Source organism: Chaetodon trifascialis, chromosome 13 (genome assembly GCF_039877785.1).
Source record: "Chaetodon trifascialis isolate fChaTrf1 chromosome 13, fChaTrf1.hap1, whole genome shotgun sequence".
Lineage (NCBI taxonomy): Eukaryota > Metazoa > Chordata > Actinopteri > Chaetodontiformes > Chaetodontidae > Chaetodon > Chaetodon trifascialis.
The window spans coordinates 24,600,953-24,628,023 of record NC_092068.1 but is presented as its reverse complement, the minus strand read 5'-3'; the positions used below and the strand labels follow the sequence as shown (position 1 = coordinate 24,628,023).

Here is a 27,071-nt window from a genome sequence, read left to right as displayed (position 1 = left end):
CTCCCCAGGGCAGAACGTAGTCATGTGATGTGGACAAACACTAAATGGAATGGATCATTGAGCAGCAAAAGACCATTCAGTAGAACACATCAGACCAGTAGAAACCAGTAGGACGCTGGACACATTAGACCAGTAGAAACCAGTAAGACACTGAACACATTATACCAGTAGAAACCAGTAGTGACCAGTACGACCCTGAACACATTAGACCAGTTGAAACCAGTAGCTCCATTAATGCTGAAAGGTCCAAACAGGTTCTTGAGCTACATGCTAAACACCAGACGACGTCTTCTTCTGGGACGTCCTGCTTAGTCCAGCAGGACGATGGACAGACTAAATTCTGCCGTGTTACAGCTTCACAGTCAAAGAGTTCAGGTAGTAGACTGGCTCGCAGACATCAAATACAGAATGGCTGTGTATTTACAAAAAACAATAAAGTTTATCAGTTTGAACATTCAGTACGTTGTCTTTGTGCTGTATTCAACTGAATTTAAGTCAAAAAGATTTGTATTCTCTTTTTATTTACATTTTACGCGGCATCCCAACTTCATGATGTCGGATAAATTGTGACATCACTCTGATTCACAGATGGTTAGCATGTTAGCTGTGTTAGCGCTGCTCTGTGTCATTCAAATTAACAGGCTAATGGTGATATGCTAACATTGGCCTCATTCAGATCAATGCAGCTGCACTTCCTGTTCTGGAAACAAACAGAGATCAATGTGTTGCCTGAGGCTCACACACGCTCTGCTCACACGACACACACACACACACACACACACACACACACACACACACACACACACACACACACACACACACACACACACACACAGACTACATGTATTCACATACTTGTGAGGACCACTATTTATTCACATCGGAGGTTGACTGTTATGTGCACTGTGAAGACTATTTTTTTACAAATCTTGGGCCAATTTTGTCAAGAATGTCTTCATAGTGAAGTGCCTGATATGTGGTCCTCACAGAGATAGGCCAGAGATAGGACCAAGAGATAAGAATTTACACATTCCCTTGTAAGGACCAATGATGCACTTGTGATTTCGTCACCTTTGAGCACAGATATGTCTGTTAGAGGCCTTTGTGAGGACCAGTCTGACTTTTTATCTGCACTGTGGGGACATTTCTCTCTTTCCAAAGATACAAAAAGTCAACACAGACACACATTAATGCTCCATCCAATAAACAAACACATACACACATGCAGGTGTGTGCAGAGATGGAGGCGTGTTTGATGCTGATGAGGGATGACCGAGCATTGATCTGCACAGAGAGAGGGAGAGAGAGAGAGTGTGACAGCAGTGACAGAGTCCAGTTGTGGATGAGGCGTGGTGGTTGGCGGATGGCGGGCGCTTGGCGGGCGTCTGCATTCTTTTCTACCTCATGTAACTGTTCTTGTTGTGGCAGGACTGACAGATCGACAGGAAGGAAGTGAGGAAGGAAGGAAGGAAGGAAGGAAGGGCCCAGGATGACGAGCGCGGCCCCGGCCAGGAAGCCGTACCGTAAGGCTCCACCACAGCACCGTGAGACACGCCACGCCCTGCCAGTAGCCCCACCCCCACCTGCACCGCAGCATGACATCAGTCAGGTAAACCAACACACCCTAAACACACCTCCATCCCCCCTGCAGCGCCTCACTCGCCTCCCAACTGCCAGCTCTAAATGGCCACAGAGATCCGGGTCTCGCCATGGCACCCCAGCCTCGCCGCTCCCGCTCTCTGACAGCGAGCCGGACGTCTCCAGTCTGTCCAGCCTGGAGCTTTGTGTCCCGCCGCCACCGTGCTTCAGTAGCCCAACCCACTGGCCCAACCAGACCAGAACCAGAACCACAGCGGTGGGCGCCACCAGGAGTCCTCGACATGCAGCAAGCCAGTTCATCAGCAGTGGCAGTGGCAGTTTTCCAGCACGTCGAAGCCCTGCAGCAGCCAGGAAACACTCCCCCACCTGCGACCCCAGAGGAGATCGCCACAGTCGGACTCACTGGACCAAGACCGCCACCCCTCCAAAGAGTATCCTGAAGCAGCCGGCCTCGCTGGGCGTGGAGCACGCCTATGACATCATCAGGAAGTCAAAGTCAGTGGAGCTGCTGAACGATAGCAGGGGGCGGGGCAGCTCTGCCCGTCATCCACCCACTCGCTCTCTGGACCGGACAGAGCAGCGGCCGCCAGCCTCCCGGCGGTCCTCGGACCCGCCCACCCCCTGCAGGGCCAACTGGAACTGGAAGATGCAAGTTTTAGAGGAGAAGGTCCGCTTCTCCAACTTTCTGGATGAGATCACCTGTCGGGTCATGAGCCCAGCCCACCTCATGCTGCTCGGCAGGTCACCCTCCAGAGAGCAAGGAAGCCCCACCCCCCAGCGCCAGCACCCTGTCTCTGTCCACAGGAAGCAGCGGGCGGAGGGTACGTCTGCAGAGCGGACTCGACGCTGGGACAACTGGGTGGCTGCGATGCGCCGGCCTAGCAGCTGGAACCAGCCCCTGCAGGAGGAGGGGGCGGGACGGGACACCCCGCATCTGAAGGGGGACACAAAAGAGGGGATGGGGCCTAAACAGGAAGTGTTGGGGGTGAATAGAGGAGTAAAGATGGAGGTTCTGGAGACAAAAGAGCCACAGAGACACAAACGCAGACCTCTTTCTAATCAGTGCCTCCTATCCCACATCAAGGTAGGTGAGAGGCATGACAACCTTCCTCCTCATGCTCCTCCTCCCTCCTCCCGCTCCTCCTCCCTCCTCCCCCCACCCTCGGAGCCCTCGGTGAGCCTTTGCTGCATGTCATCCCCTGACAAATGAACTTCTCCCCTGTTGTTCATCAGAACATTAATGAAGGATTATGAGCAGAGGTAAAGCCTGAGACAGTCTGATCCTGAATGAGACGTCAGCCAGTGAAATGAAAACCTGCAGGCCTCTGCAGAGGGACCGATAACCCTAAAGCTTCAGTCTGTCTGTGGGCTCACAGACATCCTGCTTACCACGACAGCTGATGACCTACAGCAAAGAGGTGATTGTTGTTGGGTTGTTCTGGGGAAAATGCAGCACAGACATAAAGTTCAGCTTCAAGGCTGCAAAAAAAAAAGCCGGAAAAGAAGAAGGCAGAGCAATCTGATTGGCCTTTTAGCTGGTCCAATCATGGCTGCAGAGTCATCGATTTTTACCAGTGTAGGTGATCGATCAGCTGAGAGGATCCATCGTGTAAAACCCCGCTGCATGCTGGGAGAGGACGTATTTCCATACGTCGACAGAGATCGATGAGACAGACATCAGGAAACATCCGTCCGTCTGTGTGACGTCGCTTCATCGACCTGACATCACGGTCACGTGTCAGTCATGTGATCAACTGTTCTTATTTTTTTAACCTCTCCTGTTCACTCTTCCTCCTGTTCACTCCCGTTTTTACTGTCAATAATCAAAGACAGACGTTTAATAATGGCGTGTCATTTACGGTTTTGCTTTTTGTTTTTTTCACATTATAACAAGATGTTTTCATGCTACGACACATTTTTCTTGTTTCGACAGATTAGGTGATTTTTACAAGAAGCTTTTCTTGTAACCTGAAACATCGCCGACTGAAGCAAACATGTTCTTGATTAACGAGCTTCTGTTTGATGAGTGTTTCATGGTTTTAATGTCCTTGAATTTCTGCAGCATGTGGTTTGTTGAATGAAAGATAAACAATATGATTTGGACCTTTTTTCAGTCTTGATTCAGCCTGTTTGGCTTTTTTCGACTGAATCTAAACCTTTGAGTAGAAAACTGTGCTTGAATCTGTGACCCTCGTGCAAACTGTATTTGTTATAGAGTACTAATGAGAACAATGAGTCGTAATGTGAACAGCACGTCGTTGTTGATGACATTTTTGACTTGTTATCAAAAGAGGAGCTGAGCTTGTTCTTGTCTTGTGCTTCCTGTTTGTTTTAACTGTGTTTCCTGTGTTTCAGGAGGCTCTATCAGACTCCGACAGGATCAGGTGAGACTTCATTCTCAAACAACATTGTACAGCATATATTTTTGTTCTCTTCTGCTCTGATATTGATACTTGGACATCTGCAGAATGTTCTGCTGTCAAAGATGAATAGTCGAAGGGAACACATGAAGTCCTGGAACAGTCCCCATGACAGATTCAGTGGAATGATTATTAATGATAATCATTGTCACGTATTCATCGATACAGCAGCCTTCACCAGCCTACAACTTTCTCTCTTTTACCAAACTCAGTGGAGCTTCATTTACCAGGCTAGCTCATCCTAGTCAGCTATCACGGCCACTACCTGCACAGCTAACTGAGCTAACTAGCTGATGTGAAGACTGTTAATATAACACAAAGGTCATCTGCCTGTTGTGACCTCTGATCTGTCATTACCCAGAATCCTCCAGCAGCAGAATGAGGACCTGCAGCGTCGCCTCTCCCTCTCCACCCACAAGATGGAGGCCATGGAGGCAGAGTTTGATGGCAGCCGCCACTACATGGAGGCGGAGCTCAGCCGGACCAGAGACGACCTGGACAAGATGAGGGACAAGTTCCGCAGGTGAGGACACTGATGGAAGTGAGGAAGAGGATGTTTAGTTAGAAACATAACTGCCATCAGCTGCTCACTAACCTGAGTGCAGACGTCCACATGAAGCTCAGACACTAAAGCTCAGCAGTCCTGTGCTGGCCATGCTGTGCTATCTGTTAGTCCAGTTAGCGGTCTGCAGGGTTAACTGGTGCTGAGGTCAGGACTTGGTGCTCAAACAGACACCATCTGTTCGCTCCTTCGTCGTCCTTGCTGAGTTAGCAGCTCGGCGCTAACCTGCCTTGTTGCTGCTGTTGGTCCGTAGCTGCAGGCTTTGTGTCGTAGCTGCTGAGGCTGAATAAACCTGTTTCTTCTCTGTTAGCACTGAGCTCTTAAAACCAGCTCGCTGTGTCTGTGCTGATGCTCAGAGAGAAGGAAGGACAGCTGGGGCTCTGCTCACCTGATGACATCACGGCCCATTGGCCACACCTGACCAATGGCAGCTGAAAGCTGCCTCCATGGGCAGAGTTGATACATAGTGCAGGTGTGAACACCTGGAGGATTGTGGGAAACTTGAAGGAGTTCATTGGCCTATGTTTCATAATAAAAGTTCAGTTCTGGCCAATTGATGAATGGATACATCTGTGGGTTGCCATGATGCCTCCACCATCACTGTCACTGTAATACAGGAGCCATATTCATTCTCTAGCTTCTGGAATGATGCTTTGGATGCATGACAAAGTATAATGTTGTTGGTGATTTAGCTGTGTGCCACAACATTTGTGTTGGTTTGTTTTGTTTCCATTTTAATCTTTAATCACTGTGATGCTGAAGAACCTGTTGTACAAAAGCATGTGATGGACAGGGCTGCTTTTGATTGGCTGCTGCAGTAGATGGCAGCTTTGTATTGGCCGCAGACTGCCAGTGTTTCTCTGCAGATGTTTTAATGTGTTTTAATCTGTGAAACATGGAGAGCAGAGCTGCGTTCAGAGACACAAAGACTTTAATGTCAAATCAGAGAGAGAAACGCCTCAGGGCGAGAGAGCATCGCGCGCACACACACACACACACACACACACACACACACACACACACCTTCCAGGATCTGGATCAATATTTAATGAACTGGATCAAAGGAGGTGAATAATGAGCAGCATGGAGGATTTTAGAATGTATTATGTTTTCATTAGTGTAGAAACACCTGAAAATAAGAGTCATTTCATGACCTCACAGTGAGTTGTCGTGTCCACAGAGGGAGCAGCATATTGCACCACCATGTTTCTACAGTAGCCCAGAAGGGACAAAACAAACACTGTTTTTTCGTTGCCTGAAGGCCACCGTAGGCAGGAGGTTGTGTTTGTGTTTCCTATGTGCCCGTCTTCCTTCAGGTCCTCAGTCTGATGTATAGTCTGTGTGTTTAAAGGAACATTTTACTGCATATGAAGAAACTCTCAGCACTCTCTCGGTCATCAGCGGCCTTGAACCCATCAGTTTGTTGACTCGGGGTTCAGGTTTCAGTCCAGTCTTACTTCATCTTCATGCTGAGCACATATGAGTGCTCAGCATGCACGCTGAGTACCTTCTTGTTAAGCCTCCTGTGGCTGCTGTGCTGGAGGGCCAATCATATTCTATCAGCTCAGATCAGCTGTAGGACTCAGTTTCAGAGTTTAACCAGCTGAAACATTTTGTAGTTTAGATCCTGAGGGGAGTCTCTGCAGAGGAAGTTCCTCCATTTCCCCTTGAGAATACGCCTCAGTCTGCTCAACTTCGTGGGGACCTTGGAGAGACCGCTATGACTCAGCTATACCTGCACTATGACTCGTCTATACATGCACTATGACTCAGCTGTACCTGCGTTATGACTCAGCTGTACCTGCGTTATGACTCAGCTGTACCTGCTCTATGACTCAGCTGTACCTGCGCTATGACTCGGCTATAACTACGCTATGACTCAGCTGTACCTGCGCTATGACTCGGCCATGACTCAGCTGAGACTCAGTCATGACTCAGCTATAACTGTGCTGTGACTTGGCTATGCCTCAGCTACAGCAGCACAAAAGAAGAGCCATACAACAATCAAAAAGTAAAAAATGCAAAGAAGTAGAAAGTTTAATCGGAAAAAGAAAAATGTTGGTGTGTGTCCTCTGAGAGCGAGTGAGCATGCTTAGTAACACTTTTCTCTTTCTCTCTGTCTGCAGACTCCAGAACAGCTACACAGCGTCTCAGAGAGCCAATCAGGATCTGGAGGAGAAGCTTCACGCTCTGGTAACCTTTGGCTTCTTTCACCTGACCTTTGACCTCAGTAACTGTGATTTTCAGGATTGGAGTCCAACAGTGTCTGATTTCTGGAACGTGTAGTGAACGTTGAGTAAACTCTCCTGATGTAACTCACTGATTACAGATCATATAGACATCATCAGCATCCTGATAGACACAGATTATTTATTATTCTTTGGGAAATATAGATAGATTTTTTTAGTTTTCTTACATTTGAATGTAATGATTAGAATAATGAAAAGTCCACAGTAATGTGCAGCACGTATTTTTACTGAGTGTGAAAGTTCTTCATATGCACTTTGGTTAAATTGTGTGTTTTAGCTCGTAGCGCTCAGTGGGTTTTCATAGTTTTGTGATTTGTCCCTCTTGGATGGAGGACTAAATACCAGTATAAGTAGGCCAACCCAAAATTCTGCTTACAGTCATAACATGGATGTGTGACGAGTCTTTTGGGACTAAGTGACCTCAAACGATGAACGTCTTCTTTATCACAGACTGTAGAATTATAATGATATCTGAAAAACCTTGGAGTGAACACAAGGAGTGTGTTCATGTAATGTGGTCACATTGTGGGAATCGACTTCCTTATGGGGACAAAATGCAGGTTCCCATAATGTAAACTGAGTTAAGGTTTGGGTAGGTCTGCAGGAAATGAATGTAAGTCTATGTAAGGTCCCCAAAAATGATGGAAACATGACTGTGTGTGTGTGTGTGTGTGTGTGTGTGTGTGTGTGTGTGTGTGTGTGTGTGCGTGCGCGCTCATTGATCACACTCAGTCAATAACTGATCGATGACTAAATGAAAACACACTCTGAGGCAGTTTATTGATTAACTGTGGAAACAGGGAGTTGACGGACAGCTGGATGGTTGCTATAGGCAACGGAGCAGGAAGCCAGAGGTGACTGTGAGTCAGTTTGCAGTAAAACAGAGGGAAAGAGACGAAACAGATGAAATGACCATTGAAAAGATTGTGATGAGTAATTAAAGGATGTAATTAATGGAGGAGTCAGACATGGCGACCGTGTTTCAGGTTATTTTCACTTGCTGGCGTCACGTGACGTGATGTTTATCCTGAGAAGTGACATTTCAGAAGGTTAGACATCAAATAACACGAACGTCGCAAATGTTTTCTGTCACTCCAGCAGGTGAAACACCTGAGAGACAAAGTCCTTCATGACACTGACACAAAAATCAGAAATGTCCAACATGTGAGCTCAGCACGTCTGTCCCACGGCGTCAGGCTCCGTGATTTAATTCACGTTATTCCACGTTTTCTTCAAACATTCAGGAAGAATCGACGACGCTCCAGAAAATCGGTTCAGAGTGAAACTGACGGATTCCTCTTTGATAAACTTCCTGTCTGCCTTTGTCCTGTTTTGTCTGATTGTGTGATGTCGTTCTTCATCTCTGTCTTTTCTCTCTTTCTCCTCTTTCCTCACGCTGCTCTGTGACGGACTGACTCATCCTCATCATCCTCATCATCATCATCATCTTCATCAGGCTGCCGTCAGTCAGACATGGGTTCATGCAGTTGCGTTTCATTGCTGTTCTTCCTCCTCCTCCTCCTCCTCCTCTTCCTTCACTTCTGTCCATCCTCCTCATCCTCAGTTTTCTTCTTCTCTGGTGTCTGTTTGAGCACCAAGTCCTGACCTCATGTTTAGTCCCAAACTTATACACAAATGTCTGTTTATGTTTTATCTGTAGATGAATTTCTGCTGGAGGAGCAACATGAGGAGCAGAATTAAACCTGTTCAGGATTAACTGACCTCCGTTTCTGGTCCAGATTATCGGTTTATCGTTATTCTTTCAGTTATTCTGCAGCTTCTGTTTCAGTCTTCCTCTGGCATGAAAAAATAACTATAAAAATACTCATGTTTATTTAAAATCAAGAGATAAAAAGTCATAATTTTCAGAGACTATGTCCAAGTTAAAGTAAAACTGAACCCCGGTATTTTTATTTTTGACTTTTGTAACATTTTTAATTTATTTCTTAAATAGACTTTACTCGTCGGTGTATGGGAGCTGCATTTTAATCAGAAAATTACAGAAAAACTTGTCAGTCTTTGGACTTGGTGTGAAAACTCTTTTTCATCCGAGCTGATGATTGTAGACGAAACAAAGAAAGCGACGCTCTGACAGATCAGGACTGATGCACAGTTCATGACACATGAGGCTGAAGAAGTCAATCATCTGCTGGACACAGAAGAAGAAATCAGAAATCATCAATGAGACACTGTCAAGAGCAGGGCAGAGCTGTTTGACCCCCCCCCCCCCTACACACACACACACACACAGCAGATGTGAAGCGTCTTCAGCTGCAGTGACAATCCTGATCTGTTGCAGAGGAACGACCTCTGACGGCTAATGCAAACCTTTACTTAATGCTAGCGAGCTTAGCTAGCATTGGCTTGTAGCATTTTTCGGTGTTCTGGAGGAAACTGGGTGAAAACATTTCACCTTTCAGCTTTGACGCTTCGATCAAGATCTTATCGGATCTTATTGATCCCCTCGCAGCAGCAGCCATGCCGCCGCATCCCATAATGCATCTGTAAAGTGCTGCTAGCAAATGCAGCATTCAAATTATCTGGGAAAACTGTAGAAATGGAGGCTTAAAACCAGACGTTAGCTTTTGTGGATCAGAGATCAGGAGGACACGAGCTGAGCAGAAAACTACAAACAGCGTCTTCAAGGATTTTTTTGTCACGTGTACTTTGAAGTTTATTCCCACATGATCTGAATGAAGGCCCGCCTCCTGTCGCCTCCTGATTGGCTGTCTCACCTGATATTGACAGTTGATAATCTAATATAATGATCCTGCTCCTCCCACAGCTACGGAAGGTGGAGAGGGACAAAAAGACGATGGACCAGGAGATCGTGGAGCTTACCAACAAACTTCTGGATGCCAAGAACACCATCGACCGACTGGAGGAGCTCAACGTGAGTCCGAACACACAATATGAGTAAACACACTTCAGTTTTCTCCCACGTCAGTGTCCAGAGTTCAAGATCAGAGCGTTGACCGGACTCAAAAAGTTGTCCTCTGGGTTGATCCTCGAGGTCACGTTGGCAGGTTCAGTCAGTGTTTTAACATCAGACATTGAATTTCTGTGTCCGTCTAGATAAATATCGGTGAGACATCGGTGGAAATGAGGCCTGAACAGGAATCCTTCAGTCTGAACAGAAAGTCCCTCCAAAGTTGTCAGGAACCGGTTTCAAACAAGTTGAACCATAAAAACTTTCAGGTTTCAGCTGGTAAAGACTTTAGTGTATATCTGTTGCTAGGAAACATCTGGAGCACTGTCCAATCAAGAGCACCCAACTATCTAATCAGGAAGTTACTGTAGCATCACAAGCTAGCAGGACACCCAAAACATGAAAGGCTAAGAGCTAAATCTTTAAATGATTTTTGATAAAATGTTATGATTGGTGTCATCATTAAACAGCATTTATCAAGTTTCAAGTCAGATATGTCGACCGTCCTCCATATCACCCAGCTCAGATATTAGCATGCCAACGTTAGCTTTGTTAGTTGCATCAGTTAGCTACACAACAGTTACACCTATCACCTGTAAATATTTCATCTCTACATAAGAACTAGTTTATGAGCTGTAACCTGTTATAATTCAGTGATGATGAAGCTGAACGTTAGCGTGAAGCTAAGTTTGAACGGCTGTTGGACAGTCTGATGTGTTGGTTCTGGATTATTGATGACAGATGGATGTATTTATAAAAAAAAACATACATGTGAACAAAGCCAATCAGTGTTTCATTAATAGAAATGATGCTGCAGCAGGTAAATTGTTCTTGCGTCTCCACACCAACCCCGTCATCCGCCACAGGTGTACCAATAGGCGACAGGTCCCTCGTGATGACTCGGGAACATTTTGATCATCATCAGACCAAACGAGTCGAGCGTCACTCACACTGTGTTTGTTTCAGGAGCGTTACCGACAGGACTGTAACCTCGCCGTCCAGCTGCTCAAGTGCAACAAGTCGCATTTCAGGAACCACAAGTTCGCCGACGTGAGTCGCCCTGAGTGTGTGTGTGTTACTGTGTGTGTTTGTGTGTGTTGGTGCTCCAACAGCATTGATGCTTCCATTAGAGTTTACGCACTCAGCTGTCTCAGCCTGTCGTCTCTGATCTGACCGTCTTCATGGAAACACACTAACACTCAGTTTGCCTGTGTGTGTGTTTTTCTGTGTGTTACTGTGTGGGTGTCTTTCTGTGTGTGTGTGTGTGTGTGTGTGTGTGTGTGTGTGTGTCACAGCTGCCGTACGAGCTGCAGGACATGTTGAATAAACACATGAAGAGCAGCCTGCCTGAGCGAGGCCCCGCCCCCGGCTCTCAGGACCCGGACACGCTCAGTTTGACTCCCGCCGACGTCGTGCCGACATCCGTCATCGCCCGCGTCCTGGAGAAACCGGAGCCGCTGGTCCTGAACTCGGCCCAGTCCAGCAGCTGTGGTCGGCCTGTCGCCGAGGACGTGTTTGTGCACGTGGACATGACAGGCCCGGCGGGGGCTGAGGGCCGCAGCCGTGAGAATGGAAGCGGTCAGGAGGCGGCACAGCAGAATGGTTCCTGCCGCAGTCAGAGCAGTTTGGATGGGCAGTCTGGCGGCGAGGAGGCGGCCGGAGCCCCGTCCTTTGAGAAGCTGAACCCGTACCCAGCGCCGCCACCACCCCACCCACTGTACCCCGGCCGCAAGGTCATCGAGTTCTCGTCGGACGACAAAGTGAAGATCCCCAAAAACTCCCCGCTGCCGAATTGCACCTACGCCACCCGGCAGGCCATCTCTCTCAGCCTTGTCCAGAATGACGAGGAGCGGCTGGCCCCCGGCAGCCCTGCACCCTCCTCCTCCTCCGGTGGGGGGATCCACCAGTGCACGCCGCCGTCGCAGCGGGAAGCCGCCAGCGAGCCAGTGTCCAGCCAGTCCAGCCCATTCAGCAGCCCGCCGCAGGTAACGAAATTTTACTCCTCGCTGTGTCGGTAATGTTTGATTTTCTTTCTCTCGGTGGAGAAAACGCCGCTGTGATCTCACACAGTCACCTTCATCACACTCGTCTTTATCATGTGACAGCAGCAGTGAGCTCAGCAGAAGTTCACATGTTGACAGAGTGTGTGCTGTTAATTTTCATACTGATAGGAAGTTTACACACACGCTCTTCTCTCATTCACTTCATTGTGGTCAGTAGATGGAAAACAACTGAACTGAAGCTAAACGAAAACAAGCTTGTTGTACTAACAGTGATGCTCCGCCCCCAGGCTCCCAGCGTCCTGGCGAGCTCCGGCAGCTCGGAGGAGGACCTGCTGGCCAACTGGCAGCGGATGTTTGTGGAGAAGGTGGCGCCGTCCTGCGATGGCTCTGTGGTTCACCGTACTTCATTCAGCAGTCAGACGGCTCAGGAGCTGCAGAGGAGGAGGCCAACGCCGGGGGGCGTGGCTTCGACCTCCTCTGAACGCCACAGGGCGGCGTACTCGGACGGCGAGGAGGGCTCATCGGCACGCAGCTGGACGCCGAGCCGCGGCTCCAGCCTTGACACTGACACCGACACCGAGCCGAGGCCCGGCAGGAGGGGGCGCTATGGCGGCGGCGATGGCTCCACAGAGGAGGGCGAGAGGCTGCTGATGAACCTGGAGGATGACGGCGGTAGCGGGGACACGGCGGTCACTGTGGAGACCAACCCAGCTGATGTCCGCAGGAAGGAGTTAGAGGAGGAGGAGGAGAGCTCCTCCGAAGAGAGAGACATCCTCCCCCACAACCTGCCCGTCATCTCACCCCGCCTCCTGGACTTCGACCCCGCCCTCGCAGCCGCCACCCCACAGCGGCCACAGAAGAGCCCGAAGAGGATGGGCGTGCACCACCTGCACCGCAAAGACAGCCTGACCCGAGCCCAGGAGCAAGGCACGCTGCTGGACTGACGCTCGTTGTCCACAGCCTGAGCACACCTCGCTCGGCCCACACTGTGCTCCCTCAGCTGCTGTCTGTCTCCGTGGCATGTGACCTGTCTGTCACACAGGTCTGAGGTCACGCCCATCCAGGATATAGCCATACTCTACCGTATGCTGCCGAGCTCACCGCCTGACCCAAGTGTGTGTGTGTGTGTGTGTGTGTGTGTGTGTGTGTGTGTGTGTGTGTGTGTGTGTGTGTGTGTGTGTGTGTGTGTCTGTGTGTCTGTGTGTCTGTGTGTGTGTGTGTGTCTGTGTGTGTCTGTGTGAGAGAGAGAGACCGACCACTTTTGGCCACATAGAGTACTTAAATCATGTGTCCACATACTTTTGGCCACATGGAGTATTTTAATCATGTGTCCACATACTTTTGGCCATATAGTGATCAGATGTTTTCATACATTCATCCATTATGCACTATGTGGCCAAAGGTTTCTGGACAGCAGACTAAAGCAAAATACATTGATTATTGGAAATGAAATTGTGAATAATCAGTATTAGAATCAATATTAGAGATCCCGTGTGTGTGTGTGTGTGTGTGTGTGTGTGTGTGTGTGTGTGTGTGTGTGTGTGTGTGTGTGTGTGTGTGTGTGTGTGTGTGCATGCATGCGTCGGGTTGTTGGTCAGAGTAGAAAAAAGAATAGAAACTTTAAAAACAAAAAACTAAAGACTTAACGGACGTCTTTGCCTTGTTTCGTGACCAGGAGCTTTTATTTTGAAGAGAATAGAAGAGACACACCTGGATAAACACACACACACACACATTCAGACTCAGTGCCTATCACTCTCTCTCTCTGGAAGGTTGTGAGTACGACGCCGGGCCTGAAGGTCAGACTTTTATTTTCTCGTCTACACCAATCATCGATTTCCTGTCATGCCGTGTTATTATTTAGTCACCTGATTGGTTTGTCGGGGAGTCATGGATCGTCTGGTGTATGACCTTTGACCATCGCTCCTCCTCCCTTTCACCAACATTCTGACTGTACCTGCAGGGGCGGGGCCGGGGGCGGAGCTTCTCCCACCTGGAATGTAACCATCAAGTTGTTTTTTTGTTTTTCTGGAGTATAAATCCGTTATTAAGAAATAATTTTGTTTGGATTTGATTTGTTGTTGATTTTGAAGCTTTTATGTCCAAATGTTTTCAAGGACTACAGAAGCCTGTTAGTGCCAGAAACAGAGCAGACATGATCCTTTTTTCAACACTTTGCCTTGAAGAGTAGAAACCAGGTTCTCTACAAAATAAGAGACAGTCTGAAGCTGGAGAACTGTCCTTTTAAATCAGGAAATATCAGATCAGAGAATAAATCTGACCTGATGTTTGATGACAGCTTTCGTTTCAGCCTGAAGTAGAAAATAAAAAGATTGTAAAGAGAGCAAAGATGATTTTCAAAGCGTCGATGCTTCGGTATCAGTCGTTAGCATCTGTTCAATATCAAACAGCTCGTGTAAATGCAGCCAGTAGATTTTGGGGACAGATTTAGATCTAACCAGATGTTAAAAGGGTGGAAATGAATCTCCGAGACGTTCGTAATCTTTCCTCGTCAGTGAGAGATCATATCAGAACGCCATCTGCTGTGGGAAGTTACTAATGTTTCAAGGCTTTTATTGTGAAGCCACGACAGGATTGTTTTTATGTTTCAGTGATCAAAGGATTAATTTTTCTATATGCCAGTTTAAAAGTGTGAGGAAATCCAAACTAAACAAACGCACCTCAACGTGTGTCTGATTTGTTTAAGAGCTGGTGGATCATGTGACACTTCAGGTGTCGAGGACGTTCTGAATCTGAGTTCTCGTTCTGTTTCTGGCACTACTGAGCCTCCGTACTTTCCGTTTGTTCTTCCTCTCCGGTGTCACTGATTGAATGTTGGCTCGTTGCCTTCCTCACAGCTCTCTGATTGTGACTCTCGGCGAGGACCAGTGATCGCTGATGGATTGGCTGATTGATTGGCTGATTGATCGCAGGTTTTCGTAGTCTTGCGGAGTCCGACGTGATGAAAGTCATTTGATTGAAAACCTGAACTCAGACCATTTCTCCTCAGTGTTTCAGCCTCCATGTTTTCACAGGAAGTGATCGAGTATTGACCAGCAGTGAACTCAGTTTGTTGAACTTTGTATTAAAGCTTCAGTCTGTGATCAGTGTGTCGGTGCGCTGAAGATCAAACTGTATTGATCTGTACAATCAGCTGTTTTCATTTTCAGTGAATTAATTAGCCGCCGCCATATTGATCACAAATTAATGATCTCGTTGTTAAAACAGAGTATTGATTTTGCTTATTGCTGGTTAACGAGATCTAGAAGATGCACACGAGCACCAATCACAGACTAGCTTCATGACCATGTGGTGTGATAACCCTGCAATCACTGCTGGTGCATTATGGGAAATGTGTACTGTCAGAGTGCAGGATGGGACACAGACATCCCTTTAACTGGTTGATGATTGGTCCGCAAACTATTGAGATGAAACTTTATTGATCCCCAAACGAGAGCACTTTTAGCTGCCATCAGAAAACCAGTGGCGGTCCACTCAGAGCCGCTCTGGAGCTTTTTACTGCGTCACATGGTCTTCCTCTCAGCCATAAAACTGGTGGTTTAAATTTAAAGGAGTTCTCAAAATCTCTCTGTTGACAAAAACAAAACGATCCAACGTAAAAGCGATTGTTTATGACAGCCGATTAAAACACAGAGAAACTTAACAGCTCAGCTTTCAGTGCTAGGACAGGTTTAGCTTAGCTTAGCTTAGCTTAGCTTAGCACAAAAGGAGGTATCGAGCTAGTCACCACTCCATCTGGTAGACAAACAATGACAGATCGAGACTGGCAGGGTCTACCCGCTTTCGGTCTTTGTGCTAAACTAGACTAAAGGTGTACAACACTAGTTCCAATAAACAACTACACACTTTGACTTTTGACTATTGATGGTGCTAGGCTAACAGTTTTGTGAGCTCCTAACACCTAAGATGACTTTCAGAAAGCTAGCTGACAGCTAATAGCGTCACTTAGTGACAAACATTTTAGGTAGCACTGGTATGCTAACTGTTTGCAGCTATCGATGAACAGCCTTTTTACCCTTATGCTGGCTAGCAGTTTCCCCTTGATTACAGTCTTTGTGCTAAGCTAAGTTAGCCAGCTCAGGGCTGAAGCTCACAGTGAAATCATGCTACAGGTGACATCCTGAGAGTCTGGTTCAGACGTTACGCTGAGGATCATTTCAAGGTTGATTCTGGCATGAACTTAATGACAAACATCAGAATGTGTCAAGCCACCATGTTTTGGTGTGTTAAGACGCTGAGGAGTCGGTGATGCTTTGTGTTCTGACTCAGATGAAAACTTTAACTGCAGCCTTTTTGGTCTCTGAGCTGCTGAATTATTTAAAAACCGTTTCCTTCTGTGTGACGGCTGCAGGATGTGGAACTAAAACCTCCCAAATCCCACAAACACATAAAAACACACCATCCTTCTCCTCCTCCTCCTCCTCTTCCTCCTCCTGCTTTTATCCGGCTGATATTTGGTTCTCGGCTGTAATTATTAGCAGAGCAAGCGGCTGCCGTTAAATTATTAAGATTTTATTACCGTCAGAAATGGGTCGCTAATACTTTAGTGTGTGTGTGTGTGTGTGTGTGTGTGTGTGTGTGTGTGTGTGTGTGTGTGTGTGTGTGTGAGAGAGACAGAATGTAAGTGTTTAATATTTCATACGAGTCATCAGATGTTCAGGAGACACGAGGAGAGAGCAGGAAGTCTGAAAGGAAAGAGCGTGTGTGTCTGTGTGTGTGTTGTATAGGTGTATGTGTGTGAGTGTGTGAGCGTGTGTGCGTGCGTTTCTGTGTGTGTGTGTGTGTGTTACTCTGGGTATAAATAGACGTTACATCTGGTCTTGTGAAACTTTAATGATTCTTCTTCATGAGTAAAATTGGAGCCGTCGAGCCGCCGCTCGTCTCAGCCAAGGTCACCCTCCAACACTCTTCTTCTTCTTCCACCTGTCAGTTCCTCCTCCTTTTCCTCCTCTTCTTGTTTTAGTTTTTTACTCCTTTTATCATACTTCCCTTTCTTCTCTCCCTCCTTTCCCTTTTCTCTTTGTTGCCTTGTCTTCTTCCTTGCCTCCTTTATTCATCCTCCTCTTCATCTTGTTCCTCTCTTCCTCCTCCTGCTCAGTAGATGTTCCAGAGCTTTTATCTCACACATCACAGTGTGCTGATGAAGACCACGAGAGGCGGCTGAGAGCTCCTCCGCTGAGCATCATTAATGACACTTTAACTGTGTCCTCAGTCTACTCTGCTGATCAGGGGTCAGTTTAAAGTCCGTGTCCCAGCATGCATCAGGAGGGCAGTGTGTGCACTGAACACTGTCTGTACGTTCAGTTTAGACTGAATCAAATCATGTCTGAGTGTCTCACTCTGTCCTTTCATGTCTTAAATCTGGATTCAGTCAACTTTCATTGTTTCTGTCTGACTTCATGTTCAGACAATCTCACACAGAACAGGAAGCTCTGAATATTCCGTATTGAGACTTCAGCTGGATCTAAACTTGGAATATACTGTAGATATTCCAGATTAATGCGAATGAACACATAATGCAACATGATTAATTCACATTTTAACCCTCTACATTCATCAAATTGATGTTTCCCCCCTCTAGCCTTCTGTCTTACGGGACCTGAACGCAGCATTAGCAAACATGTCCTTTGAATTTCAGAGCAAACCGTAGCTAGTAGACGCTAACGGCAGCATCAATCTGCTACGTTACTTAGCAATCGAAAGAAATTAGCTTGTCACTGTCTGATTTCTCTTCTGCATCAGGACTTGTGAAGCTCAGTCATTCTGATATTGTGTCCCACTAATTTGATAAATTCATTCATTATTCAACTTTGATTTAAATCTCAAAGAATCATTGAGGGCATGTCGTCAATGCCAGTGAGTTAAAAGAGAAAAAACACAATTAACAAGAAAACAACAGTTAAAAACACATGAATGATTGAGTGACCAGCGGAGCAAAGGTGTGGCTGAGTGACAGAAGCAGCCGCTCGGTGATGTCATCACTATGTTCTGATGCAGTAGAGAAACAAGCAGAAAGTGACACACCTGAACAAACGGTTAGCAAACTAGCTAGCCTGTAGGCTTATTTAGAAAAGACACCAATGCTAATGCTAACAGGCTAACATTAGTCCCCCCATGTGCTAATCAGATTGTGCAGTAACTGAACAGTGCTGGTTAGCTGGCTAACAAGCTAACGCTATCTCAGATTCAGTCAGATTGAACAAATGTTTCTCTTCTTCTGCAACTGAAAACACAAACAGCTGTCTGCAGAGCGGAGGACCTCCAACATGGCCGCCGGGACGGCTGGGTCCTTGATTCAGGACGTGGACTCACCTGAGGACAAATTAATGTGCAACTTTTGTAACAAACTGAGAACCGGAGTGGAACCGGAGGAGGATTTGAGCAACGACTGCCGGAGGTTCAGAGCTGAACTTTTAAAGTCTGGCAGATCGTAGCCCCGCCTCCTCGCTCTCCACCCACAGGTGCTGTCACTCGTTCACAGTTTGTTGACCTCTGACCCCGGCTGTGGTGCTTTCAGGGTCACCTGAACTGTTTTCTCTGCTCGCGTTTCCTGTTCCTCTGATCGCCTCAGCGGGTTTTTCCTGGTCTGATTGTTTGTTTCACTTCCTGTTGGGAAATAAAACTACAAAAAGGATTAAAAAAAAACTTCAAGAAAGACTGTTAAAACTCTACTAACGATTTTATTTTCAGAATTTGTAAACCGATGTATATTTTAAAACAAATAAAATATTTTAAACGTAGCTCAGTCTTTGTGTTTTCAATTTGTGAGAGCCTCACCACACGAAGGTCCCCGAGCCCAGTGCATGCTGGGATAGGCTCCGGTGACCCACCTGAGAAGGTCGAGTCCACAGGTATGAAGCTTGTCACTTCTTTTTCTGTTGGTACAGAATCAGACAGGCTTTCATTTTGTTTCATCTGAAAACAGCTCTCAGATCAGCAGGCTGCTACCTGATCAGCTGCTGATTAAATGACATCATTAATATTAATGAACGCCGTCATCATCAGTCACACACACACACACACACACACACACACACACACACACACACACACAGCTCACATCAGCAGTGAAACAGTTTATGAAACAGCTTCATTAACACTGATGAACTCTGTGTGTGTGTGTGTGTGTGTGTGTGTGTGTGTGTGTGTGGCTGCAGCTGATATTGATCAAACTGGTCTGTGAAATATTTAGATTTAATAAATAATTAATCTGTTTTTTTCAGCTTTGTGCTCAGCAGCTGTCAGAGCCCCGCCCCATGATGTCACACCGGCTGTCAATCACTTGCCCGCTGCCTGAAGTTCAGAGGCTTCTCCGATGTGGATCTTTCAAAAACCTCCTTTGAGATCCTCCAGGGTTCTTTCATGTTCACTGGGATCTTTGTCTGGTTTTTTCAGGGCTCCTCTGGGTAGTGAAGGTCCTGTAGGGTTCCTCAGCCTCTCTGCAGGAACCTTGTTGGTTGTCGACATTCTTCATCGCTCTTCAGGGTTCCTCAGGATGATTTCGGTTCCCTCAACAGAGATTTTCAGTTCTGATTTCTCCAGAAAAGAATTGCTTACATTTGCTTCATTTTTACCTTCAAATTTAAATTTAAATATAAATATTTTACTGTGAATTTTTTTGTAGGTCCACAGCCTGGTGCTGGACTCAGAGGTTCTCTGTAGAACCATGTGAGCCTTAGTTCGTCCTCACCTGTATGAGCTCAGGTGAGTTCAGGTACTATTGGTGTCTGCTCTCTGAGGCCGTTTTGAACCAGATGTCCGAGCCTGACTGGCTGCGCTGTGCTGCCCTCTGCTGGCCGCGCGAGGAACTGGACCTGAGAACTCAGGCAGCTCTCCGCCACATGTCCAGTCAGGAAAAACAACATTTGTCTGCTTTAAGTCCAACAGCATCACCTTTATATCGATCATGTAATAAATGACAGTAGTAATATCATTGAAATCTTTTATTTTGAAAACCATCAGTCTGAATTTCCTTCAAGGTGCAGTTTTATTATGAATCCATGTAAAAACTTCAAATAATCAATAGTGAAATAATCAGTCGATCCAGAAAGGCACCAGTCGGTCCTGTCCAATCAGCTTCTTTTCTGTCAGTCACGTGATGTAATCTTCAGGTGTCTCTTCTTCAGGTTCTCTTCAGCTTGCTGAAGAACTCTTCCAGAACGTTCTCCACCTCGTCCTCGTTGTAATCCCTGACCACAAACAGCTCGCCGTCGTCAGCTCCTCGAATCATGGCTGACAGACCTGCGCCCACAGAGAGACAGGAAGTGAGGCGATGACATCATCTGCTGCTGATCAAAGTGGACCAATAACAGAAGCGCTGGTGACCAGAGTAACTAAGCACATTTACTCAAGTAGTGTACGAGTATTTCTACATCTACATGTATCTGACAGCTTTAGTTACTGTGTTGACTCTGATGATTAAAATATCATCAGTACGATGTGAATGAGGGGGAAACTTTATTGATCGAGGGGAAACTCACAAACTGAAGTCCACCTTCAGCGACATTCAAGTATGGAAGGACATAGATGGAAAGAAGGAAGGAAGGATGGATGGAAGGAAGGAGGAATGGAAGGAAGGAAGGTCATGTCCTCACTGCGTCCTGACGACGGTCTGAACAAACAGAAGATCGTCTTCTTCATGTCGACGGCTCGGCCAAGCTCATATCCGACGCCCAGAGACGGCTGCGTCACCTCTGCCACGATCACTGAACACACACAAAGGTCAAAGGTCACACATACACACACACCTGCAGGCACTGCTCAGGGCCAAATCACCCTCCAACAATCAATAAAGTGATCAGAGGGTCACCATCAGACTGCTGCAGCCAGTCCATGTCTCGGTCATGAATGGCCCGGTCTCCTGCTGCTGTGGCGTCCTCTCCTGTCCAATCACAGCACAGCTGCTCAGTGACATCACACACACACCTGAATCATCATCATCATCATCATCAGCTCTGTGTAATTAAATGTCGCATCTGAAGTTCACAGTAAAAATGACAGATTTTTGAGTGTCATTTGGTGAACTCAATTCTCCCACAATGCACTGCACACAGGAAGTGGAGACAAACAGAAACGGTGGATGGTAGTGAAACAGCTGCAGATCTTAAATCCAAACACCTGTCAGCAGGTATCATCACATCCTGTCGTTGTTTACTGGCTGCTGGCAGAGTACTATAAAGCTGAGCATGTAGTATACACTGGGTACTGTTATCAGTAGTACTGCATTAGTATCACAAACTTATATCCCTGTGATCACTTCATACGTGAGTCGGTGCTGTGTGTTTGACCTCTGTCGCTGAGCTGGCTGCTGCTCACGTGCTCGGTCAGCACGGTCCCGTAGCTCCGCAGCTTCTCAACGATCCTCTGGTACACGTGCACGTCATCTCTGCCGCCGCGGATACTCCCGCAGAAATATACCTTCATGATCCCACCGATTCCACTTCCTGTTTCTACCGTCTCTGCTGTCCGAGCCGCGTGCTCTTGCTAACGCTTTTTTCCCGCGCTGGATGCAAACGAGGCTCTGCGTAAGGACGTTCATAGAGCCCTGAGCATAGGCTCACAGGTACACTGCTGACTTCATCCTCTGCTCTGATTGGCCAAATCTCAGCCATTCACACTCCAGGGCCTTTCATTGGTGCAGACAGGGGGAGGTACCTCTCACGGGGTGGGAGCTACCTGACAGTCCGCACAGAGTCACAAATGTGCGTTTCCCAAACACATTTCAAAGTGAAATAAATCTGACATAAATTTCATTAAGTTTATTTGAGTCTCTGTACAGAAACTATAAATACATCTGAATATGAACATAAAATCAAACCATGGAACTAAACAGTTCAGACGGGGTAAAAATATACAAACATGAACAGAAGAGAGAAAACAGATCAACTTTAACATGAAGCTTCTGACAGGAAGAGCTGCTTCTGTGTGCGCAGCCCTCAGTGGGCCCTCAGCTGGGCCCCCAGCTGGGCCCCCAGGCTCCTCACTGTGGCATTCAGCAACACTTCAGGCACGTCTCTGGCCACCCGCTGCATGGGAACAAAGTTGGGTCCTTCGAGAGTGTCCAGCAGCCCTGAAACCAGAGACAGAAGAGTCACTCTGACAGCAGCGTCACTCAGTCACATGACCTCAGGTCGCAGATAGTTTCTCACCTTCTACGATCTTGTGGTAGGCGAAGTGAAGGTAGAGCAGGAAGAGCATGTGGAGGAAAGACACCGTCCCACAGAGGAGGAGACGAGGAGTCTTACCGACCGTCCGAGACAGCAGAGCCGCTACCTGACAGAGGACACACAAGCCAGGTGAGTTGACAGCAGAGGGAGAACGGGGGCTGATGGGAAATGTGGTGCTCACCATGCGCAGAGTGGACAGTCCTCCAAGAAGCAGCCACAGGACGTAGAACAGGAAGTGGAAGTGGATGTTGTAGGAGATGAGGAGCACGATGCAGTGACCAAACAGACCGTAACCCTGAGGACAGGAGACAGGAAGTGATGTCACTCAGTGATTTAAATCTTCAGGACTGAGAATCCTGTTTTGAAGCTTTGTTCAGTATCACAGAGATCCAGTGATATCTGTCTGTACATTCATGACTGCTAACGGCAGCTGCTAACATGAACTGCTAACAGCTAATTCAGCAGGCTGTTAATAACACAGAGCTCAAGATGTAGCCCACAGCTAACTCGCTGACTCCAGGGAAACATCATACTTCTTGTTTACATCCTGCAAAGCTTAATGGGAACTACTGTACTACGTGTGTACTGAGTGTGAACTGTGTGTACACTCTGTGTGTACACTGTTTGTGAACTGTGCGTGTACTGCATGCATACTGTGTGTATACTGAGTACTGTGGTTGCAGTACTGTTACTGACCAGCAGGGAGAGCATCTGCAGCATGGTGATCTGAGCGTTGACCAGGTACGCCAGGAAGTAGATGAAGGAGGACACGCCGAGCCAGTAACCAAAACATGTTCCTATAGCTGTTCCCATCAGAGTCCCCTCCCTCTGTAACACACACATACACACACACACACATCAGCAGTAACGTCAAAGGACTATAGTGTAGATGTTTAGTGTTTTCAGGTATATCTATGTGTGTGTGTGTGTGTGTGTGTGTGTTTTCTTACGATGACAGTTCCTGACGTCTTCATGCCGTGAAGCAGGATCGCCACCAGAGTGAAGACCAGCATCAGAGGACCGTACAGCTCACCTGCTATCTTCTACACACAGGAAGTACAAACTGTCAGAGGACTGATCCTGATCCTGATCCTGATCCTGATCCTGATCCTGATCCTGATCCTGACCCTGACCCTGATCCTGATCCTGATCCTGACCCTGACCCTGACCCCAGTGTGTCCACTCGTGTACTTTGTCCCTCATGTGGAGGTGTCTGTTTCTGCCTCTGAGAATCAATCAGGTTTGATTATTAGCCGTCGTTCTGGAGCAGGTGAGTCTGTCCATAAACATGTTTTCAGATCATCTTTTCTCTCTTCAGACACGTTCCTTTGTGTAGTTATCAGAGTGAACGGAGGTGAAGTCATTGTTCAGTGGAGTCTCATGCTACTGTGGGACTAGGGCTGGGCAATAAAACGATAGCAATATGTCTCGCGATAGACATGTCATCAATATCAATAAAAAAATGCGTTCGATAAAACATTCGATAATTTTTTTTTTCTTTGTCGGAGGAAACCTGAAGTTGCGAAGTGAGGTTGGTTGCATGAACAAAGGCACTCGCTCTCAGGTAACCGAGCAACGTAGGGAGTAATCGCTAATCAGTGAGAGAGACACGCTAACACACGAATCATGTAACATTATCAAGTTCGGTTGCGCCATCTCGTTGTCTCGTGTTTGTTGTTCCGCAAGGAGTGAGATGAGAAAATGAAAGTGAGCGCTGCAGCGAGCGAAGAAATCGTCGATAAAACAGGGAAAGTCAGCTCGCCAGTATGGAGTTTTTTGGATTTTATAAGTCGGACTGTAGTCAGACCAATGTGGTCTGTAACTTATGCAAGACTTTCATCCCCACCAAGACCGGTAACACCACAAACTTATTTAACCACCTTAGCCGCGCTCACTCATTGGAGCGCAGCCGTATTCGCCAACTTCCACCAACCGCAGCACCACCGCACAAGCAGCTGACCACCATGCAGAGGTATCTGCTTCAGTGCCTGATGACAAATCATCTAAAAGGGACGAAGACGTAACGGAGGCAGCGGCATATCATATAGCTAAAGACATGCTTCACTGAGCACTGAGGAGAAGCCAGCTTACAAACATCTCTTACACATGCTTTTTTTTTTTTTTAGACACACTTGCAATAAAAATATAACTGAATAGTTCATGTATGTTTAGAGTAAGAAGAGCGACTGAAGTTGTTCATATGTCTAGGCTGGTTTTATAGTTCAGTCAGTCTTACTGTGCTGTCTATCATGTTTGTTTGTTTGTTTGTATGTTACTGATGTCAAGTCTACCTCAGTTTCTGCTATGTTTACAAAACACTGCACATATCTGAAAACATTTTATTCAGCAGAAGGTGAATCAGCTTGTGAACTTCCTGCACTAAACCTGCAGAAAAAAAGTTCCCAGGTTTCTCTCTGTTTACACTTTTACACTTTTTTTTTTTTTAACATTTATTATTTGAGTGTTTTCCATGGTTGTGTTGACATTTTCTTTCCTTTCTGCCTTGATAGCTGAGGGAATTATAATCAGAGGAAGGTTCAATTTAAAATAAAAATGTTTAAATTGAATGGATTTTTCTCCTGGTCCTTATTTTAAATAGGTCATAAAAATATCAATAATTATCGATATCGACCAATATAAAACACTTATATCGCAATAGAGTTTTCAGCCATATCGCCCAACCCTATGTGGGACAAACTGATCGAACCTGCTTCGTGGAACAACTCATTCTGATCCTGGATCAGAGCTTCAGAACATCAACACGTTTCTGTCTGCAGGTGTGTCATGTTGAACTTGAGAAGAGACAGGAAGTAGTAGTGTGTACCTGGGGGAAGTTGATCATGCGGACAGGTATCATGGACTCAATCAGCCTGAGGGGAGACAGTTAGCAGCAGTTAGCATCAGACTGAGCAGGAAACAGCTGACCGGAAACAGGAAGTGAAAAGCCCTACCTGCTGCGGACCTGTACCGGCTCCACGTCAAAATACGGCCTCAGGATGTCGATGTTGGCGTATAGGTTGAAGGCTCTGGAGGCCTGACGCTTCCCCGCCTGCCACACCTGAACACATCACACATGTGATTAGTGACACTGATCCACCAATCAAAGGAGGGAAAACTCAGCTGTTACTCTTGATGATAGACGTCAGCCTCTCAGTGTTTCCACAGTAACATTCAGGGAGCCTCATCTCAGTGTTGCTGACAGGAAGCAGAACCTCTGAGCTCAGATCTGGACTCACCTCATCAGCCACCTGTCGACCCAGCTGGCCCTTTAACCCCTTCATGCCCAGAAACTCTCCGTCCTCCGTGCTGTCGTCCTCGGTGGCGGCGGCCTCGGCAGCCACCTCCTCCTCCTCCTTCATCCTCTGGTGCATCTCTCCCATGTCCTCGAAGCTGGAGCCCGACGTGTCGTCCATGTTCTCCATGTCGATGACGGCCGAGCCGCCGCCCTGAACACAATGCAGCAAACACAGGTAAGAGGGGTTGTTTAGAACCACAAATGCATGAATTCAATTTGGAAATGAGCAGGAGGACGCCATGGTGATCAAATGTCCAGACGATAACAGACGAATCAGACAAAACATCAGCTGCTCTGCTCACCGATCTGACAGCTGGCCTTTCTTCTGACTCTCACAAGAAGGTGTTACCTTCCAGATTACATGAAAAGATCAGACAACGCTGCAGGAAGCAGCAGATCCCAAAGATCAGAAAACTACTGCACTTCTACTGCATGGCGCTGACAATACTACTGTACTTCAAAACATCATGATGCAGAGAATACTACTGTACTTAACTGCATGATGCTGAGAGTACTACTGTACTTTTGCTGCATGATGCTGAGAAAACTACTGTACTATTACTACATGAAGCTAAGAATACTACTGCACTTCCAATTACATTAAGATTTTGACTGCATGGCTTTTACTTAGAGTATTTTTACTGTTGTAGTGGTACTTGTACTAAAACAAAGGATCCGAATATTTCTTCCACAACAAGCCATGACGTCACCCAGATGTTTCCTGTATATTTACCTGCCTGTCCCCGTATTAAAGGTAAACACTCTCCAGAGAGGCTACAGAGCAGGTTATGTTAGCCTTGTTGTTACTGGTCTGCTTGATGAGTTATCTTAGCTATGCTAATCAACACGTCTGACGGGTTGGTTAGCCTGTTAGCATCTCAGCTAGAATGGTAGCTCGGCTTTTCTGGTTAACTAATTCTCTTGTGAGGAGGTTATTTAGCTGGTTAGTTAGCATGTTAGCTCACCTGGATGAGGTTATCATCGAAGCTTCCCCACGGTTCCGTGTTCGTGTTTCTGTTCCCGGAGCCCACAGACATTTTCCCCGCAGCGGCAGTTCAGCTGGCAGTTTACCGTGTTTGTCCCGGGTCTGTGGCTGTGTGAATGTTCTCTCAGCAGACTGACGGACTTCAGTCTCCACAGTAAAGATTTTAAATCCGATGTTTTGGTCTCTAAAATCTACATTACAAGCACCGTCCCTCCGCCCTGACTCCGCCTGCCACGCAGTGAACGTGATGACGTTGCACACACTGATGCCCGAAAATGTCGCGAGATTCTCTTTGCCGTCTACCTCTTCGCGGTGTATCATCGTGTGGGCTTTCTCCTCAATGAAGCCGATTTCTTTGAAAAGCTCAGGCATGGCTTCATCTTTTCTTTCCTCAGTGATAAATAAATTCTGAAGATGCTCCACATTTCTTTAGCTCCCTCTATGTGTTTTATACTTCTGGCAGTGACACCATGTTCAGCCACACACACATTTCTAAGTGCTTCGAGAGGAAACTGAACTTGCTTGTAGTTCTCAATTACAATTACAATTTCTAGAAAACATTTCTCCTGTCATCCAAGAGGCTTCTTCAGTTCTCACTCACTGGTGGGGTCCCAATCATGAAATCAGTCTCAGAGTTGCTTCATTCACTTCAGAGGAAACAAAATGACTTTTCAGTTTGATTCTACAAAAACTTCATGAGCTCATCCCATTTTCTGTTTATGCTTAACCCACAACCGCTGTTTGAAGAACCTTCATCTTCACCACCTGAGCTTGTTGAGGCAGTAGCACATCATCCTGACTCATCTGCTGCTACAGCAACAGGAGATCACTCTTCCTCCTCC

General features: G+C 46.7%; 3 protein-coding genes across 3 annotated transcripts in view; 1 reads left to right on the top strand and 2 right to left on the bottom strand.

Moving 5' to 3' along the window:
* tjap1 (tight junction associated protein 1 (peripheral)) overlaps positions 1 to 18,523 on the top strand; it is a 34,256-nt gene extending 15,733 nt beyond the window's left edge. The window contains exons 4-11 of the mRNA XM_070978093.1: positions 1,429 to 1,609; positions 3,955 to 3,983; positions 4,381 to 4,542; positions 6,708 to 6,774; positions 9,616 to 9,723; positions 10,726 to 10,809; positions 11,055 to 11,744; positions 12,050 to 18,523. Coding sequence (XP_070834194.1) covers positions 1,490 to 1,609; positions 3,955 to 3,983; positions 4,381 to 4,542; positions 6,708 to 6,774; positions 9,616 to 9,723; positions 10,726 to 10,809; positions 11,055 to 11,744; positions 12,050 to 12,706 — 1,917 coding nt within the window. The 5' untranslated portion in view covers positions 1,429 to 1,489 and the 3' untranslated portion in view covers positions 12,707 to 18,523. The remainder of the gene's footprint in view (positions 1 to 1,428; positions 1,610 to 3,954; positions 3,984 to 4,380; positions 4,543 to 6,707; positions 6,775 to 9,615; positions 9,724 to 10,725; positions 10,810 to 11,054; positions 11,745 to 12,049) is intronic.
* A 1,195-nt stretch (positions 18,524 to 19,718) lies between these two features.
* Positions 19,719 to 21,302, bottom strand: dnph1 (2'-deoxynucleoside 5'-phosphate N-hydrolase 1). Its single transcript, XM_070978043.1, has 4 exons — positions 21,071 to 21,302; positions 20,593 to 20,664; positions 20,378 to 20,488; positions 19,719 to 20,024 (listed from the first exon to the last, which is right to left on the bottom strand). Exons 1-4 carry the CDS (start codon positions 21,204 to 21,206, stop codon positions 19,906 to 19,908), a joined length of 438 nt encoding a protein of 145 aa, XP_070834144.1. The 5' UTR covers positions 21,207 to 21,302; the 3' UTR covers positions 19,719 to 19,905.
* A 224-nt stretch (positions 21,303 to 21,526) lies between these two features.
* yipf3 (Yip1 domain family, member 3) lies at positions 21,527 to 26,483 on the bottom strand. Its single transcript, XM_070978096.1, has 9 exons — positions 26,210 to 26,483; positions 25,186 to 25,395; positions 24,901 to 25,007; positions 24,774 to 24,819; positions 22,900 to 22,992; positions 22,646 to 22,777; positions 22,131 to 22,244; positions 21,932 to 22,055; positions 21,527 to 21,852 (listed from the first exon to the last, which is right to left on the bottom strand). The coding sequence occupies exons 1-9, from the start codon at positions 26,279 to 26,281 to the stop codon at positions 21,719 to 21,721; spliced, it is 1,032 nt and encodes a 343-aa protein (XP_070834197.1). The 5' UTR covers positions 26,282 to 26,483; the 3' UTR covers positions 21,527 to 21,718.
* Positions 26,484 to 27,071: the final 588 nt, after the last annotated feature.

Excerpts from the sequence above, each read along its gene's own strand:
- dnph1 (XM_070978043.1), bottom strand. The coding sequence starts at position 21,206 with ATGAAGGTATATTTCTGCGGGAGTATCCGCGGCGGCAGAGATGACGTG. Across the intron at positions 20,665-21,070 it reads CAGCCAGCTCAGCGACAGAG|GAGAGGACGCCACAGCAGCA; the intron begins GTCAAACACACA and ends GTGATTGGACAG. Across the intron at positions 20,489-20,592 it reads CTGGCTGCAGCAGTCTGATG|TGATCGTGGCAGAGGTGACG; the intron begins GTGACCCTCTGA and ends GTGTGTGTTCAG.
- yipf3 (XM_070978096.1), bottom strand. The coding sequence starts at position 26,281 with ATGTCTGTGGGCTCCGGGAACAGAAACACGAACACGGAACCGTGGGGA. Across the intron at positions 24,820-24,900 it reads CCGGTACAGGTCCGCAGCAG|GCTGATTGAGTCCATGATAC; the intron begins GTAGGGCTTTTC and ends GTCTCCCCTCAG. Across the intron at positions 22,778-22,899 it reads AGACGTCAGGAACTGTCATC|AGGGAGGGGACTCTGATGGG; the intron begins GTAAGAAAACAC and ends TGTGTGTTACAG.